Below are 17,727 nucleotides of genomic sequence, written 5' to 3' on the forward strand. Positions count from 1 at the left end.
GGAAATGTTTTCGCTTATCATGCAAACAGTTTATGTGCGTCAAACTGTTAATGGGAATCGAGTAAACCGATCCTAGTAGAAAATCATGCCAATTCCTAAGAAATAGAACTCGTGGGCCGAGTGATAGGCAGAAATAGAGTTTCAAAGCTCGTCATATCAATGTTAGAATAGCATTTAGGGAAGCCAAAGACATTGCACCAAACATTTCTTTATTAAATAAAAACATCAACCAAACTAGCTTTGGATCTATGCAGGCTAGCAAAAAGGTCATAACACTGAAACACAAACTTCATTGTACAAATTAAATGGCTTAAAGAATTACTCAAAATCAAAAAAAAGTTTGTTAGTTGCAGAATAATGTTTTTGAGGTTTGACTTCTTAATGATATTCAACCTATCTTTTTGAAATCAACACACAGTATCTCTCTACTAATTTTGTCAGAGCGAAGGGTGGCGAATCCTTTCAATTGATTAAAATAGGCAGTACATGTACACAGAACTGTATCTGTCAACAGAGGACTGTTAAGCCCAAGATGTGATAAACAGATTTATGAGGGCTGTGAAATGCTAATCTCCCTAATAAGCTTGCACATCACTGGCACGAGCGAGAATACAAACAGGAAACAGTTGGTACCCAATGTGGATTTAGACTGTCTGAGAAAAAGTTCCAACTAAAAGATAGTTCGGAGAAGAACTGGGACAAAGACCTCCTAAAGGAGCACTGCAAACCAAAGCCTTTGTTGCAAGAGTGATGTATCTTCTGGATGAAATGGCCGGCCTGGAGACACTACACTTTTAGAAGATGCCCAATAAACAATAGAAGCAGATACTTCTGGTTCACTGATATCTACGATCCTACTGAACCACTTATTGATGTGTCCATATATGTTACAGAAGAAAACATTTCATATTGTTTAGATGTATAGTATGCTTCCTCAGAAGATCCTTTATATTTAAAGTACCCCCAACCGAAGGTTAGGCAGCTGAAGCATTTGCTACATGCTGTCACAACATACGATTGTGTCATCCATGACCCAGGTATCACTAGGGCATTGTGAGATTTCGACTATAAGTGACAACATCATAGATCATATAAGTGACGAGACTCCTTCACTTCCCAGAATTCCTTAGTACCTTATGCATCAGCAAGCAGTGGGCGTTTAGCAGCTAATAAAGTACCAGATGAGTCCAGTTGCTAAGTGGTCTAATACATCCACAGTAGGAATCTGTATCCCATTCTAAGGTCTAGAAAATTAATACCTTTTAAATAGAGTAACAAAAACATTTTCTAGTCAGAGCCAATGTGCCCCCCCCTTTCAAGGGAGAAAACAGGAATTTGCAAGAGTGAGTTAAAAGGGCACAGAATGCCTGGCACTGGATCCAATAGGCCTGCATTTGACATGCTGACATTTAATATTACCGGCCAAGGGCTTCTAAGCCGCATTTGGGGCACTGGCACTCATCAGTATACAAATTAAGCACGGTGGATGATACAACAGTGGTAAACTGGATCACACTAACAATGAATTGCTGCCCTGAAAGGGCAGCATAATTAACTTCATGGGTGGTGGCCAGTGAAAATATAAAGCAATGATTATTTGAGCTAAAAAACATTGCACCTTGTGACGAAGAAGGGAAGTGGTGGCTAACAGGTGTTTGTCAATATAAAATGCCATATAGAGGGAGGAAATCAACTCTGGTTTTAAAAAAAAACTTTTTATTGGATTTTAAAATTTGACATGTCATACATTACTTCATATTTCATATTTGACTGCCGCATTATAACCCTAAACACGAACAGGTTCATAACAATGAATAGCGGGGGCAATTACTCCGGCCATCAATTCGTCGACTGGTGGAAGGGGTCTCCCCGGGCACATCTGTCCGAGATGTCAGGGGACATCGCGAACGTGGACGCTGGTAAGATTATCGCTGGACAGCGACCCGTACATTAGTCTCTAGTCCATAGGCCCCTGCCAGGGGTATCAGCAGATGGCAATCCGGATTCTGAACTGAACTAGGGGGTGCAAAACTCAGGGAATGTGGGGTCGGGGTGGGAGGAGGGATGGGCTGGGGGGGGGTCACACCAGGCGGGGGCTTGTGCAGCGGAGGGCCGGGTCATGCTCTCTCCTGTGGGCTCAATACTCAAGATTTCAAAAAGGATGTAAAAAAACAACTGTAGCTAACAATTAATAAACTCCGATGCCTGGACAGTTGCCTAGATCTAAAAATGAAGCAAAGAAAGTCAGCCCTATTATAAACATGCAGATGACTTAGCGTAACTCAAACATGTTTTTCTAAGAATTGTATTAAATATGTGCAAAGAACGGGATGGGTGTCTAGAACTAGCTGCCTCATCAAGAAATACTTTATATAAAGAACTTAAAAAAAATACCATGAAGATGAGACCGGAGTTGTAAAAATGAACAGGGTTGAAACAGGGTTGAAAGGCAGGTCTCCTGGATTTCCCAAAAATAAATAAAATCCATTGGATACTCTGAAAGAAATATTAGACCATGAGGGAGAAGGTTGGTGTAGTGCTACAAAAAACTGGATTCTGGAGATATTTGTGAATTCATAGCATTCATTGAGAATTTTGCCAAAGATTGTCTAATGGTAGCATGTGATAGTACTGAATTAGACACCTGTAGTATTGTATCAGAAGAAGGCAATACTATGCAAGAGAAGGGAAGCGGTGTAGTTGTTGAAAGTAGTTTTCTCATTGCCAAAAGATTAACACGGAATTGTGTGGTTGAAAGGATTTCTTAAGCACTGGAGAGGCCTTGAGGGAATTCTTTACGAACCAGGAGGTATGACCACTTTACCAGTAGGAAGTCATGCCTGTTTGGATAGCAGTGAAGTCCTGACAAAGGCGACACCGGGAACTCGGTTACGCCGCCAATATTACTTTTCTGGCGAGGTAGGGGAAGGTGGGGTCCACGCTTGTGACGCGCTGGGGTCCTGCCTTTCATTTCTCACTCTTTGCAGGTGGCATAAATTCGGCGATCACAGGAGGCACGGCAGGAGGAGGCGGATTCAGCTGATTATCTCTACCCAACCCTCGCCTCTGCCCTACGCGGCGGGGGCATAAGGAATTTAATCCCTTTTTTCGATGTATTTCCCCACATGCAGGCTCCAAGTCAAGACTGGATCCATCGGTGGAGCGACCCGCAGCACCCTTCGCCTTCCTCATCAGGACTAGCACCAGCAAGCACAGACCGGGAGCCACGTGGGTTGGAGGATATCCTAACCTGCCCCACATTATTGAACGTGTGGGAGTGGCTCTGGCTGTAGCTGGTGTGGAGTGATGTCTGGAGGGGCGACTCCATCTAATTGTAATAAGAGCTCAGCTCAGCCGTTCGTACCATCAGCCAGTACTCCCAATTTAGCGCCGGGTCAAGAGGACGTAGTGGCGAGCCTCCCAGCATTGCTACCATGGCTAGCAAAAGCAGAGGCAGTGGGGTCCTGTCAGATGATGGGAACGTGTTAGAGGAGGCAAGGAACTTGGTAGCACGAGTCGGGAAAGCAGCACAGGTGGTGCTGCCACCAGTGGAGGTTCCCAAAAGAGCGGGGAGCACCACAACTGACTCTGGACCCCCAAACAAGGCCGCAACTGCGGGACCTGAAAACGCCAAGATGCAAGAGGGGACATCGGAAGGTACAGTACAACTGCTGCCAAGTTTAGGTTTGAGGGGTGTGCGCTCAAACAGAGCACGTCTGGCTAGGCACATCGCACAGGATGTGAAAGAGCAAATTTGGAAGGGGGAATATGTAAACATGTTTTCCTTATTGGTGGACAAAGATGAGAGGGAGGCAGCCAAGAAATTAAGGGAATGGGCTCACCCAAGGGACTGGGCCAATTGGCCGACTAGGAAAAAGGTTGAGCAAACACTGATTAGTTGGATAAAGCAATTTGGAAACTTCCATGCTGTAATGACAGAGATTTCCAGGGCTAATGTACCCATGATGAGTATGGTGGAATGTGCTGGACGGAATATGACAAAGCTTTTAGAAGGGTAAAGGCATCTGATCCAGCGCTCACATGGGACCAAGGTGGATATGATTTTGTGGTTAAGACACATGAATTACCAAAGCAAGGACGTACCAAAAGGGCAGTCCTTTCAGTCAAGTACACCCCAAAGTTTGGGGGGGGGGGGGGGAAGTGTCTGGGGAGCAGCAAGAAGGGAGCATATTGGGATTTCAAAAGAAAGACATGCACCAGACCCAGTGATTCTTGTAAATTCAAGCATACCTGCTCGTTCTGTGGCCTTTCCTCCCACCCAGAGTCTAAGTGTTTTAAAAATCAAAAGACAAGGGAGCCATGAAACAAGAATGGGGTTTATTTATTTGGGAAGGCACACTCACCTATTGACATTATGGCCCTGATACCCTGGTTGAATAATTATTCTTGACCAAGCACAGCCCAGAATTTGTTGGAAGTTTTAGGGGCGGCTTCCGGATCCCAGCTCCTGGTTACTCAGGGGTGTCTTACTGCCGCAATCAGCAGTCAGTGAGGGACAACATATCTGTGGCAAGAGAAAAATAACTGAAAGAACTGCACTTGGGAGACTGGCAGGACTTCTTGATTCAATGCCTGTGGATAATTGTGTCTGCTCACCACTGGGGGTAGTACCCAAAAAGGACCCAGGGGATTTCTGCCTCATCCATAACCTGCCTGCTCCCAGGGGCCAGTCCTTGAATGAGGCCATTGATGGAGCCCTGTGCTCCATGAGATACGCATCATAGGACCAAGCAATTGCTATGCTGCGGTCGCTTGGCCCAGGCACCTTATTAGCGAAGTCTGACATTGAATCTGCATTTCGGTTAATACCTGTGCATCCACAAGATTTCCATCTACGGGGTTTACAGATGGAAGGGGTGTTCTACATAGACACATGCATGCCAATGGGGTGCTCTGTCTCTTGCTCATATTTTGAGAAACTCAGCTCCATTTTGGAATGGGTTTTCAGGCAAGACTCAGGGCACCACTAGGTATTGCACTACTTGGATGATTTCTTGCTGCTCGGTGCACCACAGTCACAAGAGTGTAGCAGGGCATTGGAAACATTTCGCACACTGATGGGGGAACTTGGGGTCCCCCTGGCGCAGGGTAAAACGGTCAGGCCAGCAACAAAAATGTAATTCTTGGGCATTGAGCTTGATTCCATTGAGGGCGTGTCACGCTTACCATTAAGCAAGGTAAAAGGTTTCTCACTGGCATTAACATATTGTTTGCAAAAAGAAAAAGTTACTTTACACCAGTTACAAAAAACTGTGGGCATGCTCAACTTTGCCTTAAGAATTATCCCTATGGCCCACCCCTTTTCACCCTCCATTGTGCAGGCAATGTCAGGGCTAAAAGACAAACATCACCACACTCAGTTGTCCAGCGAGGTTAAGCAGGATATGCGGATTTGGATGCCATTTCTTCTATGGCGCGGTAGTGTGGCCCAGCCCAGCCAGGTCCAGTCCAGAGCTTGGTCTTATGGCAGATGCGGCAGGGAGTGAGGGGTCTGGAGCCATCCTGGGTTCCCATTGGGCGGCAGAGCATTGGCCAAATTGGTGGGTCGACAATGGTGACACAAATAACATTTCTGGAACTATTTCCCATTTTGGTGGCTGTGACAATTTGGCCGCAACAGTTCCGTAATCAGTCCATGGTTTTCTGGTCAGACAATATGGTAGTGGTAGAGTGCATCAACCTGCAGTCCGCAAAATGTAAAATGTTGTTTCGCTTGCTTAAGGAAATTGTGCTGCAATGTAGAAGATTAAATGTGTTGTTTAGAGCTAGGCATGTCCTGGGTATTCTCAACCACGCGTCTGATGCATTGTCTCGTTTCAAGATGCAGGTTTTCAGGTCTCATCATCCGGAAGCAGCGGACTGTCAAACACCTATTCCGGAGCATCTGTGGCAGCTTGGTGGCCCAACTTACCAGAACTTGTGGCAGCTAGCTTAGCACCCAGGACTAGGCAGGCCTATGAGGAGGCATTTACCGCTTACTGCGCATCTCTAGGGCAGGACTGGGATAAAACTTGGCACAATCCAGCATCCATCCTATCATTCTTAGAGAACTAAGGGACGGAGGGCGGTCGGTGGCTTGCGCAAAGCGCCACATTACCGCAATGGCATTTTTTGCAAAAATGATTGGCCATCGGGATCCCACGGGCACATTCTTGGTCCAAAGGGCTCTGAAAGGTTGGCAATGCTTGCAGGGCACACAGCTGGACGTTAGACACCCGCTCAGCATTAAGGGACTCACAGCCATTTAGCAAAAAGTATGTAGCTCCAGCAGTGAGGTCCAGTTATTCAGGTGTGCTTTTCACTCACCTTCTACGGCGCTTTCGGGGTGGGAGAGCTGGTTTCACGTAACAAGAAGGACTGGCATGGCGGATGCAATATGCCCACGTTCAAAGGCAGGCTGGTTCAATATCCATATCAATTCCCAGATCAAAAATGGAACAGAATGGGAGAGGGGGGATCATGTTCTCCTACAGAGAACGCCAGGGATCCCATGTTGTCCAATGGGCAACCTGGAGTCATATATGGCCTGCAGGCCACAGGTGGGCCCCTACTGATCCACCAGGATTGCTCCCCCTTACAAGGTTTCAGTTTGGGAGGGCCCTTACTCTAGCTTTGGGAGCAGCAGGCTTAGACGCTTCCAACTTTAGGACCCATTCTTTCAGGATTGGGGCAGCCACGGAGGTCACAGCCCGGGGGACTAACAGGTCAAGATGTCCAAATAATAGTGCGCTGGTCTTCGGACTGCTACAAGAGCTATGTGCGGTTTTGTCGCAAACGTCTGGTTTCCATTTCTCTGCAGTTTCCACATCCAGTCCAGCAGGAGGGGGAAACTTGTCATCACCCACGGGTCAAATACGCCTAGCCCGCTCCCGGTACCCGCCGGGCAGCAGAGAAGTCTGGATCATAGGACATTCATATTTAAAGAGGTTGAAGCAACACAAATTCACAGGCAAATTCGCGGATAGGGTCCGCCAGGCGGGTTGGGATATATCAATGCATGGTCAAGGGGGTTTGAGACTGGAGCAGTTCCAGAAGCTCGTTGGTCCCTTGTTGCTTAGGTCCCCTACAGCACCCGTTGCAATAATAATACATCTAGGAGGGAATGATTTGGTCCACATGGGCAGGAAGGGTGTAGTGGAGGCTCTAATCACAGAAGTAGGATGGTTGGCCAAGCAGTGTCCCCTAGCCACTTTAGTATGGTCTCACATGATCCTGAGGCTCCAATGGCAGGGGGGCGTCTGTCTGGGCTTTGAATCACTCTGTAAAGAGGATCAATACCAGGATTGATAAGACTTTTCAGGACTCCAAAACTCCGTACAATTCCACATGGGTGCATCCGGGGACAACATTGTTATTTACAGGATGGGGTTCACATCTCAAAACTGGGTAATGAAATATTCTTAGAGAATATGCTAGCCTGCCTGGTGGCGACAAGTCACAAGACATGACCTCGGGGTCTGTAGCTGATTGGAGGGGGGGGGGGGCAGGCAGAAAGTCAGTCAACTATGCTGGCCTGTGGCAGTAAGGTCATGATTGCTAGAAAATATTTACTTCTCTCAGTAGGCATCACATTGTTTAACGGGGACGCCGGGGGTGGGGGGGACAGTGGTCCCTCATCACACCTTAGAGGCCACTTACGGCCGGTAGGCTGAACGGTACGGGGGTAGGAAGTCCCGCTTCCGGTAGGCCACTTGGTCCAACCCCAACCTGGCACAACATCAGCCCCTGGGAGGCATGATGGAAGGGCGTGTGGGGCACCCATGGAATTTGGAGGGCACACGGGCCTCCTGCGCAAGGTCACTCCAGTAAAGGGGGCCCTGGCAACTAGTGGGAACAGTCATGACCTTGCACGTAGGCTCATCTAGGATACGCAGAAAACAAATTGTACATATTCCAGTTTTAGGTTAGGTATGGCTTTGTATTAGACTCTTGTTAAGGTTAGCCATAAAATGTATCAATCTCTGTATTGCTAAATGTAATTGGATGTGTTTGGGTTTTCTGTGTATATGTTCAAAAATCGTTTGATTATGAATTGCTAATAATGTTTTTTATTAATTTGTAATATATACGGCCGGGGATATACGACCCCTAATCCAAAGAACTGGTGTTGGATGTTACTACTGATGCTTTGTAGGGGGAGTGGTTTGGGGACAGTGTTTAACTGATCGTGTCAAGGGAGTGGACTCCGCAATACCAGGCCATATGACTGTAACACTAGTAGTGGAACAAGGGCAATCTAATCAGTCTTCTAAATACTGATGACTTACCTTCATCGTGCAAGAGCATGAAATCAAACTATGGCCGTAGTCAAGCCTACAAGGAAAGATCTGCAATCGCCCAATAGAAATCTCTTCGGAGAGAGAAGAACACGTACGTTCTCTAAGTGAAGATGGATGTCAGGCAGCAAGTAGGAATGCATACTATCCACAAATTAAATATGGGGTGGTGGCCTGTTGCAGATGCAAGTTCCAAAAAATCAGGTAAAGGCACCATTATTAAATTAGATGAAAGCAAGTCGGAGCCTCAAAGAAGTGGGGAAAAAGGAAAAGAATGGAAAGAATGCTGGCTAAGCTCTGATTTTGAAGCAGTAAATGAGTCAGACTGAGGTTGGGGCTACTGGCAAGATTGCATACAAATGGGCTTTACACATGCACAATTCTATAGCAGTCTGAAATTTTGAGTTGAATAATCAGTTTGTTTCGGGCCGGTAGTCAAGCTGTGAATTTTAAGAACGCCCAGTAGAGACAAAGAGAGGCTCAAAGTTGCCTGTCAGGAACTGTAATAAAGAACTGTAGCCACAGTAGTCACACTGGTAGCGCTTGAGTTTTCCTCCATTCACCTCCCCCCACACACACACAATCAGCACTAGACAGCCTGAAATAAGTTTTCTATTTAAATGCAAGCTCTCCCAGAATATAGAGGAAATTGAAAAAATGCAAACGGTTCTAAATCTATGTAGTACAACAGTGTGTAAATCTTAAAATTTACTGGGCTAAAGTGGGTAAAAGTCATATGCGTATGTAGGAAGGTGGAAATCTGACTATATGGTTACCCCCCACTGTTTGCCTGGTGTTTTGCTGGTTTTCGACTTAGTTGGATTGGGACCCTTCTATTCAGGGCCCCAGTCTATCTTCTTTCTCTATAAAATGGACTCCATGTACTTTAGGTACATACCAGATTGGTTACAGGGTCACCCTTGTGAGCCCCTGTACATGGCACCTTAGGTACCCAGGGCATAGGTGCACCCTAGGCCTACCAGGGGCTGCAGCATGTATTGTGCCACCCCTGGTTCGCCTTCCAAACTGACACCACAGGTTTGCAATTGCAGCCTGGGTAAGGTGGTGTAATCACCTCTTAATTAGATATGGTATACCTATATCTATAAATATATAGACACATATTAACCTATAGGTCACTCCTATGGCAGGCCTTGACAATCCTGGAGGCAGAGTGCTTGGTTTTGTGTGAGAGGGTGCCCTAGCATGAGTTGAGTCCCTCTGCAGCTTTCAGAACCATCTCCTTATAGCTTTTCTATGATATAGCCATACCATATACTCTTAAGTGCATTATAATCCTCGTGGTTAATGCTAACTTTGGTTTGGCTTTATCAAAACATGTTGTGTAAGGTGTCAAACACTTTGGAATACTAACCCCCTCCCGCCAGTTCTGGCGGCGGGGGTAGCATTCTACCCTTCTAGAGGGAGAAGACATGTAGTTACTGGTAAACCCGGTCAAAGTTAAACAGAGCCCCAGCATCACAAAATGGATGCTGCTTCCACAGACACGAGTCTGCCCTCCTGCTCCTGGATGAAACTCCGGCAGGGGAGGCCTGGACAATAGGTTTTCTGTCCAGGGAGGGGCCAGCACCTCCCCAGACAGCCTTTAGTGTATTGGGGCAGGGTGGGTTGCATTCAGTGAATGCTTTTCAGACACTGCCTGGGGCACACACGGTGCTCCATGCATTTCCCAGTTCAAACCGTTTGCTGGGGCACTCAGCCCCAGCTCTGGTGCAAAACTGGACGAAGGGGTGTAACCACCCCCTCCCCAGGTCCACCCATAGGAGGGACCTTAGAGTTAGTCCAACCCCTAAACTTGCTATAAGTATAGAACCCCAGTCCCTAGGACTTTAGATTACCCTGGACGAAACTCTGATACATAATTCCTGGACCTTGGACATTCCATTTTGACTGGAAGACGGAAGAAATCTCCCTTGTGGTCAAGGAGTGACCACCCTGTCCAAACAGGCACCAACAGCATCTTTGCCGGTCTGCATTTTCGAGGCTCCCGCTAGATCCCGAAGAATCTGCGACACAGGACATGGACTTCCAAACATCTTTGACGCTGACCTGCGCTCCCAGCAAAGCTGTGACCTGTGGCGGACACGAGAGACGTGGGACCGGAACTCCTGGACATCCTGCATTTTTGCTACTGCACCTACTTCCCGAAGAATCCTGAAGTTGTGCATTGGGGTATTTGAAGCCCCTGCCCCGAGCACCTTTTGCACTGAAGCTCAGAGGCCCACACTCCACGAGTGTCCCTTTGGCCCGCTTTGTTTATTTCAGCTCGAAGCATCTTCGCGGTTCCTAGTCCATTGGCTAGTGAGCCCCCACCAAGACCAATCTTCACTTTCTTGAGCTTTCCTGGTTGCTCCAGACTTGCTCCCACTCCTCTCCAAAGGAGGAGTTCCTCAGACCTAGCTGGTCGGCACCGAAGCCCATCTCGACATCCTGCGTGGATTGCGTTTGCCAAGGTTTGTTGGGTCCAATCCGGATTCCGGCACCGCAGTTAACTAGATCCTCGTGGGACAGCTCAGCTCCTGGTGGTCGATGCCTTGTCCTTGTGGCTGAAGAGACAAGCTTCACCCTTTTACCTGAAATCACCAGACATCGGCTGGCATCCTCCTATTTATTTATTTATTTATTTATTGCAATTTATTAAGCGCAGCGTATACCCGTGGGCGTCTTGGCGCTGATGAGATTCCCTAAATGTCTATGGCGGCACACTAGATGATATATGCATTATTGATCAAAGAGCCAAGTCTTCAGTCCCTTACGGAACTGAAGGAGTGAGGAGGACGTCTTGATGTGTTGTGGCAGAGTATTCCATAATTTGGAAGCTGCCACTATGAAACGACGGTCTCCCCAGGAAACTGTTTTCACACGAGGGACCACCAGTTGGTTCAAATTGGCCGCCATCCTGGTCACTGGCTAGTGACCCAGACTCTGTCTCATCTGCTTTCAGGTTCTTCACATCTTCGATCCACTCGAACACTTTTATTCTGGTCGCCTGCAGCACTTCTTCGCAGCTTTCCATTGGAATAGACGACGAAACCCAACACCAAAAGACACCTATGCACCTGGCTTCCCTGGGTGAGGTAACACGAGTACTCTGGGCTCCCGTGGGTCTTGACTCTCGAAGTGTTCTAGTCTAAAAGGGTTTTATCGTAGTTCACCTTGTAGTGCCCTTAATCTTTAAAATTGTAACTTGTTCGTTCTCCATAGAAAGTCAATGGTTACCCGCGGCTGTGTTTAGACACTGCAAGCGTCTCCCGTGGGCCTCCTAGATCCTAACCGTTGGTGGTTTGAGGCAGCCCCAGCGATTCCACAGGCCCTAGGCCTGCTTTCTAACTCTCACGTGGTTCTTATATCACTATTTTAGTATATGGTTTGTGAGGCACCTAGGGCATAACGTATAGTGTGCAACTTATCGTATGCGGAGTAAGTTCCTTGTATTGTACTTTTACCTCTGACCTCATAAAGAGTCCAGAGGGGTTGTGTTTAGAATAAATACATATATATTTGATATATACCTTGTGTGGTGTGCTTTCATGTAATCATTCATGAGATTATAATTGGTAAAACAACTTGCTTAACTCGCCTCTAAGTCTTAGCCTGAAGGCTGCTCTCCACAGCTACCACTAGGATAGCTTTCTATAAGGTTGACTTGATAACCTACCATCAATAAGGGTCGTTTGGACTGGTGCAAGGAGCCCACTAGAATAGTGTACATCATATACCAGGCCAACTTCTCACAGCGTACTCTTGATATTTTGTGTATGCTTGTAAATTAGGAAGCAAATAGCGAAAAAAATATTTTTAACTTCACGCTTGCTTGCGAAGGGGACTGCAAGTGGGGAAATGTAAAGTGTGTATCTGCATGTCTTGCTCATGCTAACATTTCTGGCCGCTAGTAGGGAAGTGTAATTTGTAACCTTTAATGCTTTGCACATCCTTGGGAAGAAAGTGAAGTGAGGCAAGACGATTATGTTCTATTGTGATTTGAGCATTCTTGCACATTAGGCTGAAAATGTGGAAATATTATTATTATTATATTTTGCACGCTTGTTTTCTTTTTTGAACGTTCGCAGACTGGACAGCAGGTGGGGACAAGTCATTTGTGTGCCCTAATGTGTGCAGAATGTGATACTGGGCTGAAAGTGAGAATGCCGTCAGTTGTGTATATATCCATGTTTTATAAATGCTAGACAGTAACGATAGTTTAAACTATGAATTTGCAATTTTCTCTGGAAAATATGACAGTTATCTATCCGAAAGATGCAGAATAAGACTATTTTAATCCAAGCCACGTTACTTTATGCTTTAGTTGTGTTTCAGTGCAGGAGAATGTTCCCTTGGCCAGCAAATATAAATCTACGGTACTGATTTCATAATAGTAAACGAAGCAAACTTACAACTTCAAGAAGAATTATATCAAAGGACCTGCAATAAAAGTTTTGATTTTTTGTGTTAGTGTTTTGCCTCCGTCTATGGTATGTTTCTGCATGAACAGGTTCTGGGATAATGTTCTTTGGACTTTCGGGGAGAATTTTTTTTTATTTAAACCGCACTCAACTAAGGTTTTATATGTTCAGAAGATATGTAATTAATCATTAATCTGGATTACTTTCAATATTCATTAATTGTGTACGAATGAGAACGGTGCGTCTTAAAGTTGTGGCAGGCGTCTAATACTGAAGTAAAGAATGAGCTAAGGTTTTTTTTCTTGCAGTGGTTCATTTACTTATTTTACGCAGTAGAGTTCAAACAAACTCTTATTACAGAAAAGGAAGCGACTTAAGTAGAAGAGCCTCCTAAAAAGGCCCTGTCCCTCTGGCCGTTTCTGATCATGAGATAGCATACCGTGCATAGATCGCCGGTTTTCACTCGTGTGTTTTGAACACTAAGCACGTGCCTGAAAGGCGGCTAGTTTAAGACAATAAAAAGAAGTCCTTGCTCACCTGGTCTGGGGAGGGTTTATGGTTGGTTTGGTCCGAATGAGACGCGCACTTGAGATGGTCATCGTCATAGTTGTCTGCCATCAGTTTCATTCGGTTTTGAGTCTGTAATGGTAAAAGATCATAAGTACCAGTCAGAAATGTTTTGCAAACAATTTTTATTTTGTTGTCAGTTAAAGATAATCAACCACACATCAGCATTATGAGGCAGTTTTCATTGCATTCCATTTGAAATCTGGGAGCCAATGTAGCAAAGAAGCACGTGTTGACAAAGACGTAATTTCCTATCCGTTAGTCTGTGTCTATAATCGTACACAGCCCTGTGAAATAGATCAAAACTGTAATCAATCACGTTTCTAGTAAAGAGCGACTACTCATCCGTGTAGGGTCTCAAGGCGCTGGCTGGATCGGTGGTTCAGCCGAAGAGCAACAGTATCCCTACCTCCAGTCTGTTCCAGACGGTAAGAGTCTCTGCCATGACCCCCATATCTTTTTAAATAATTTTCGTTGGTACCAGTCAGAGTTAAAAACGTAAATCACACTAATCACCAATAAAGCATTCAATCTGATCTTAACGCCCAAATCAGAAAGTCCATTTAGCTTTTAGTTTCTAGGTTTGTACACTCCATTTAGTAAACAGACTGGCTTCATTTCTACGTTCAGAGAAATTCATTATTCTTTCAGAAACATACCTCAGTTCTTAGGGGATGTTCAGTAGTCTATTTAGATAAGGGGGAAGATCCTCAAAAGGAAATGCCTCAACCTAGTCCCCAGTTTCTTGAACACCCAGACGTGAGGCAGGTTCTTGATCAGTACAGTGAGAACTTTAATCATGGAAGCTACTTTGTACCATTTACAGACAGACTGTGGCACACCTCCCACGCGTGTCGGTGAGGATTTCAGAATACACTAAAACGTGAAATGATTGCCACCACTACGAGGTTTCCAACTATTGCGATACTGTAGAAACCCTGGCACTGCGTTTAATTCTGTAGGAGGAAAAGAGACAGCTTTGGAAATACATTGTTATAATTATTTCCGATTTCAAATGTGTCACCTAACTTAACTAAACTAGAGAACTATTTTTACATGTAAACGTTTTCCACACTGTAAACTCACATATCGTGTTAAATAAACGAAATAAAAATACATATTAGGAAGACACGTAAACCATCCGTCTGAAAACGTCTCGAAAAGCTGCCTTGTCTATTTAATAACAAGTCTCAAATGCGATTTACATTCATTGTGAAGCAACATGCTTTACTTTAGAGATATCCGCTGTAGGAACATTTATTGAGAATAATTCAGTGGGAGCCTTTATTTATGCAAAAACCATGCTATTTAAAGAATAAAGCAACACTCAAATGATTGCAAGCTTAAAGTGCTGCATAAATTACGCAAAACACCAGCTAAAAACTCTGGGTAGATCCGGTCTATATGGGGAAGCTGCTCATTGTGAAGGAGTTCTTCTACAACACCAACAACATTCTAAATCTACCCCCTCAAATGATTGTTTTTCTAGCAGAAACTTTAGGCATTGGATGAGCTCAACGCAATCTATGCGGAGCTAGAGAAGTGCTAAAGACGTTTGCTATTTTTGCAGCAAAGCCTTTAGGCGCAGGATTAGCTGGAGCTCTCCACACCAAGCTGAAAACAATGACAAAGGCATTTAACCATTCTGGGCAGTGTATTACTGATCTGGACCTAGAAGAGCGCAAAAGAGAGAGATTGTCAAAGTAATGTGGTTTGTCGTATATAATGCCTGATCACTGTAACCTGTGACAACTATGTTTTATTGAGCATACTGAAATTCTTAAACAGAAGTTTCTCTCTCTAATCCAAGATGATGACTGAACCTGGCACAATAAGCATTACTTTAAAAAAAATGCTGCTTTTGTAAAAATTCTACATGCACGTTGGTACTTTTAAAGGCTGTGTGCTTCTTATGAGACCAATTCTAGAAACATCTGCCATACGGTGTAAATGTGTGCTTCACTTCGATGTGGGCGCTCATCTCCTTTGTGAAGCTGGGGGAATTCACTTACTCCATTGTCCTAGGCTTCACAGCTCTTTTCCATAAATACATTTAGACTAAACCAAAACTTGGAAAGGAAGTTTTCTTCCACAAGGGCTTTTTTTAATAAATACACTCTGTCTAGCCTTTGCACAGTGTCAGAGAACTGTGACTACATGCAATAGTCAAGCACCTTACATGTAACATCATGGCACAGACTCTAAAAAACGCTTCAAAGTCTGTGCACAAAACACTAATGAACAAGTTACTTTCGCAAACGCTGTATATGATAGAGGCTATCTAGCCACAGATTCCTTACCTTAGAATTATTACAGATTGAATCCGGATTTTTGGGGGGGCAGTACACCAGCACGCCGGTAGGTGGCGTTGTTCAGCTCCGCATGTTGTCTGAAGTGCCTATATAGGAGCCATCCCAGTGCGCTCATGTCAGTTTCTTTTCGTTACTTTCCATGCCAGGAGCGCAGAGCCATAAAGAACACTGACCACTGGTGTGGAAAACTAAGATCCTGAAAGGGGGAACAGCCTTGACCCTAGAAATCTGTTCGCAGAGTGGGGAGGATGGGTGGGTAGGTGGGTAGGTAAGGAATCTGTGGCTAGATAAGAGTCTGTAACAGAGGTAAGCAACTTATTCGTCTGATTGAAACTTCTAGTCGCAGAATCCTTATCTTAGAATAGACATCCAAGCAATACCTCTCCAGAGGTGAGTCTGCTAAACCGTTTCTGACAAAAAAAGTCTAGCAGGACTAAACTAACAAAGAGCCTGTTCTATCCGACTGTCCAGGCAGTATTGCTTAGTAAACATGTACAGAGAAGCCACGTTGCTGCCTGTCAGATGTCCAGGACCAGGACTCAGCATGCTAATGTAGTGGACGCAGCCTAGCCCTGGTGCAATAAGCACGCAAACCCTCAGGGAGTTGCTTCTTGGCCATTGCATAGCAGATTTGAATGCAGCGCACGATCCATCAGGAGATGGTTAACTTCTCCACAGCCTTTCTCTTCTTGACTCTGAGATACCACACGAAGAGTTGGTTGTCCACCCGGAGCACTTTTGTGTAGTCAAGGTATAATAACAACGCTCTCGTTGGGTCTAGTCAGTGGAGTCGCTCCTCTTCCTAAGAGGGATACAGTGAAACATAAAAGATAGGCAGGATGATGGACTGACCTACATGAAAGGAAGTGACAACTTTCAGAAAGGAAGCTTTAGTGTGAAGAACCAGCTTCTCTAGGAAGATGTTTCGGTATGGAGGCTTAGATGGCAAAGCCTGGAGCTCACCGACCTTCCGGGCAGATGTTATTGTCACAAGGAAGGCCGCCTTGATGGTAAGGAACCCGAGAGGACAGTTGTATAGTGTTCCAAAAGGAGCCGGATTTGAACAGCGATGGCTGTTCTGGCAACTGAAGAAAGGCTGAGATGGCAGAAAGATAGTCCTTTAAGATGCCCAAAGCAGAGCCCTGACGGACAAGAGAAATAATAAATGGAAGGATCTGGGAAAGAGGAGCAGAAAGGAGGTCAACTTGCTTTTCTGTACACCATGCCATAAACTTGCCCCAATGGCAGATGTATACTGTCTTGGTAGAGGGACACCTGGCTGCCAAGATAACACTGCAGACTTCGAGTAGACGGTGGAAAGCAGGACCAGGAGCAAGACCCCTGACCACCTGGCCAGAGTCCCAGGTCCTCGCTCCAGCAGCTCCGCTGTTGTGCTGCCTGCTGCTGCCCCCTACACCTCTCTCCTGGTAGGTGTTCAAGGACCTCCTCCACCCATAGCCTCCGGTCTGCCCCACACCCCTGGTGGTCCAGTGGGAGAGCTTTTGTTTTGTGCCTGTTATTGTCTTTTTGTCATTATGCCTTGTATGTTTTTTTCTGTAATTCTATCTATTTTTGCCTGTTTTATTCGTATTTGTACCTGTGCCCTTTGTCTCTGTCCTCCGTGCCCGTTTCCGCCACCCTTTTCATGCAGCTGCTGCCCCTCTGGTCCTCCCCCTGCCGTTCCCAGCTCTGCTTCCCTCCCCCTTCCCTATTTAATGGTGGCCGTTGTGCAGCCGTGCCGCTGGCGTGCCAAAGGCAATCCCACCTGCGCCCGTCTGTGACCGACTGCGACCAGCGCCAGAGACCCTGGACCTTCGACCACTCACTGCTACAACTCAGCTGCCCTCCTCGCACTCAACCCCGGAAGGAACAACAACTGCCACCTGTCTATGCCGAACAGCACCCACGGCCAGGTCTCCTTCTGACACTGCCGTCAAACCTTCACCACCCACTGCACCCCCACAGCCGCCGCCCCCCCACCGGACACCAACCCCTCCCCCGAAGCCCTGAGGTGCATCCTCCTCCATGTGCGCTCCCTGCACAGACGTGCTGAAGAGATCTGGGACATCCTCGACACCCTATTGCCTGACATTGCCTTCATCACAGAAACCTGGACCAACCCCACCT

At 45.9% G+C, this 17,727-nt stretch overlaps 1 protein-coding gene across 10 annotated transcripts in view; it reads right to left on the bottom strand.

The window, feature by feature from the left end:
* Positions 1-17,727, bottom strand: part of ERC1 (ELKS/RAB6-interacting/CAST family member 1) — a 2,156,751-nt gene that overhangs the window by 202,666 nt on the left and 1,936,358 nt on the right. For all 10 annotated transcript variants that reach the window (XM_078673690.1, XM_078673694.1, XM_078673688.1 and 7 more), the window contains one exon: positions 13,259-13,360. In XM_078673690.1, coding sequence (XP_078529816.1) covers positions 13,259-13,360 — 102 coding nt within the window. The remainder of the gene's footprint in view (positions 1-13,258; positions 13,361-17,727) is intronic.

The sequence above is a fragment of the Lissotriton helveticus genome, chromosome 1_1, assembly GCF_964261635.1.
Source record: "Lissotriton helveticus chromosome 1_1, aLisHel1.1, whole genome shotgun sequence".
NCBI classification, from domain to species: Eukaryota; Metazoa; Chordata; class Amphibia; order Caudata; family Salamandridae; genus Lissotriton; species Lissotriton helveticus.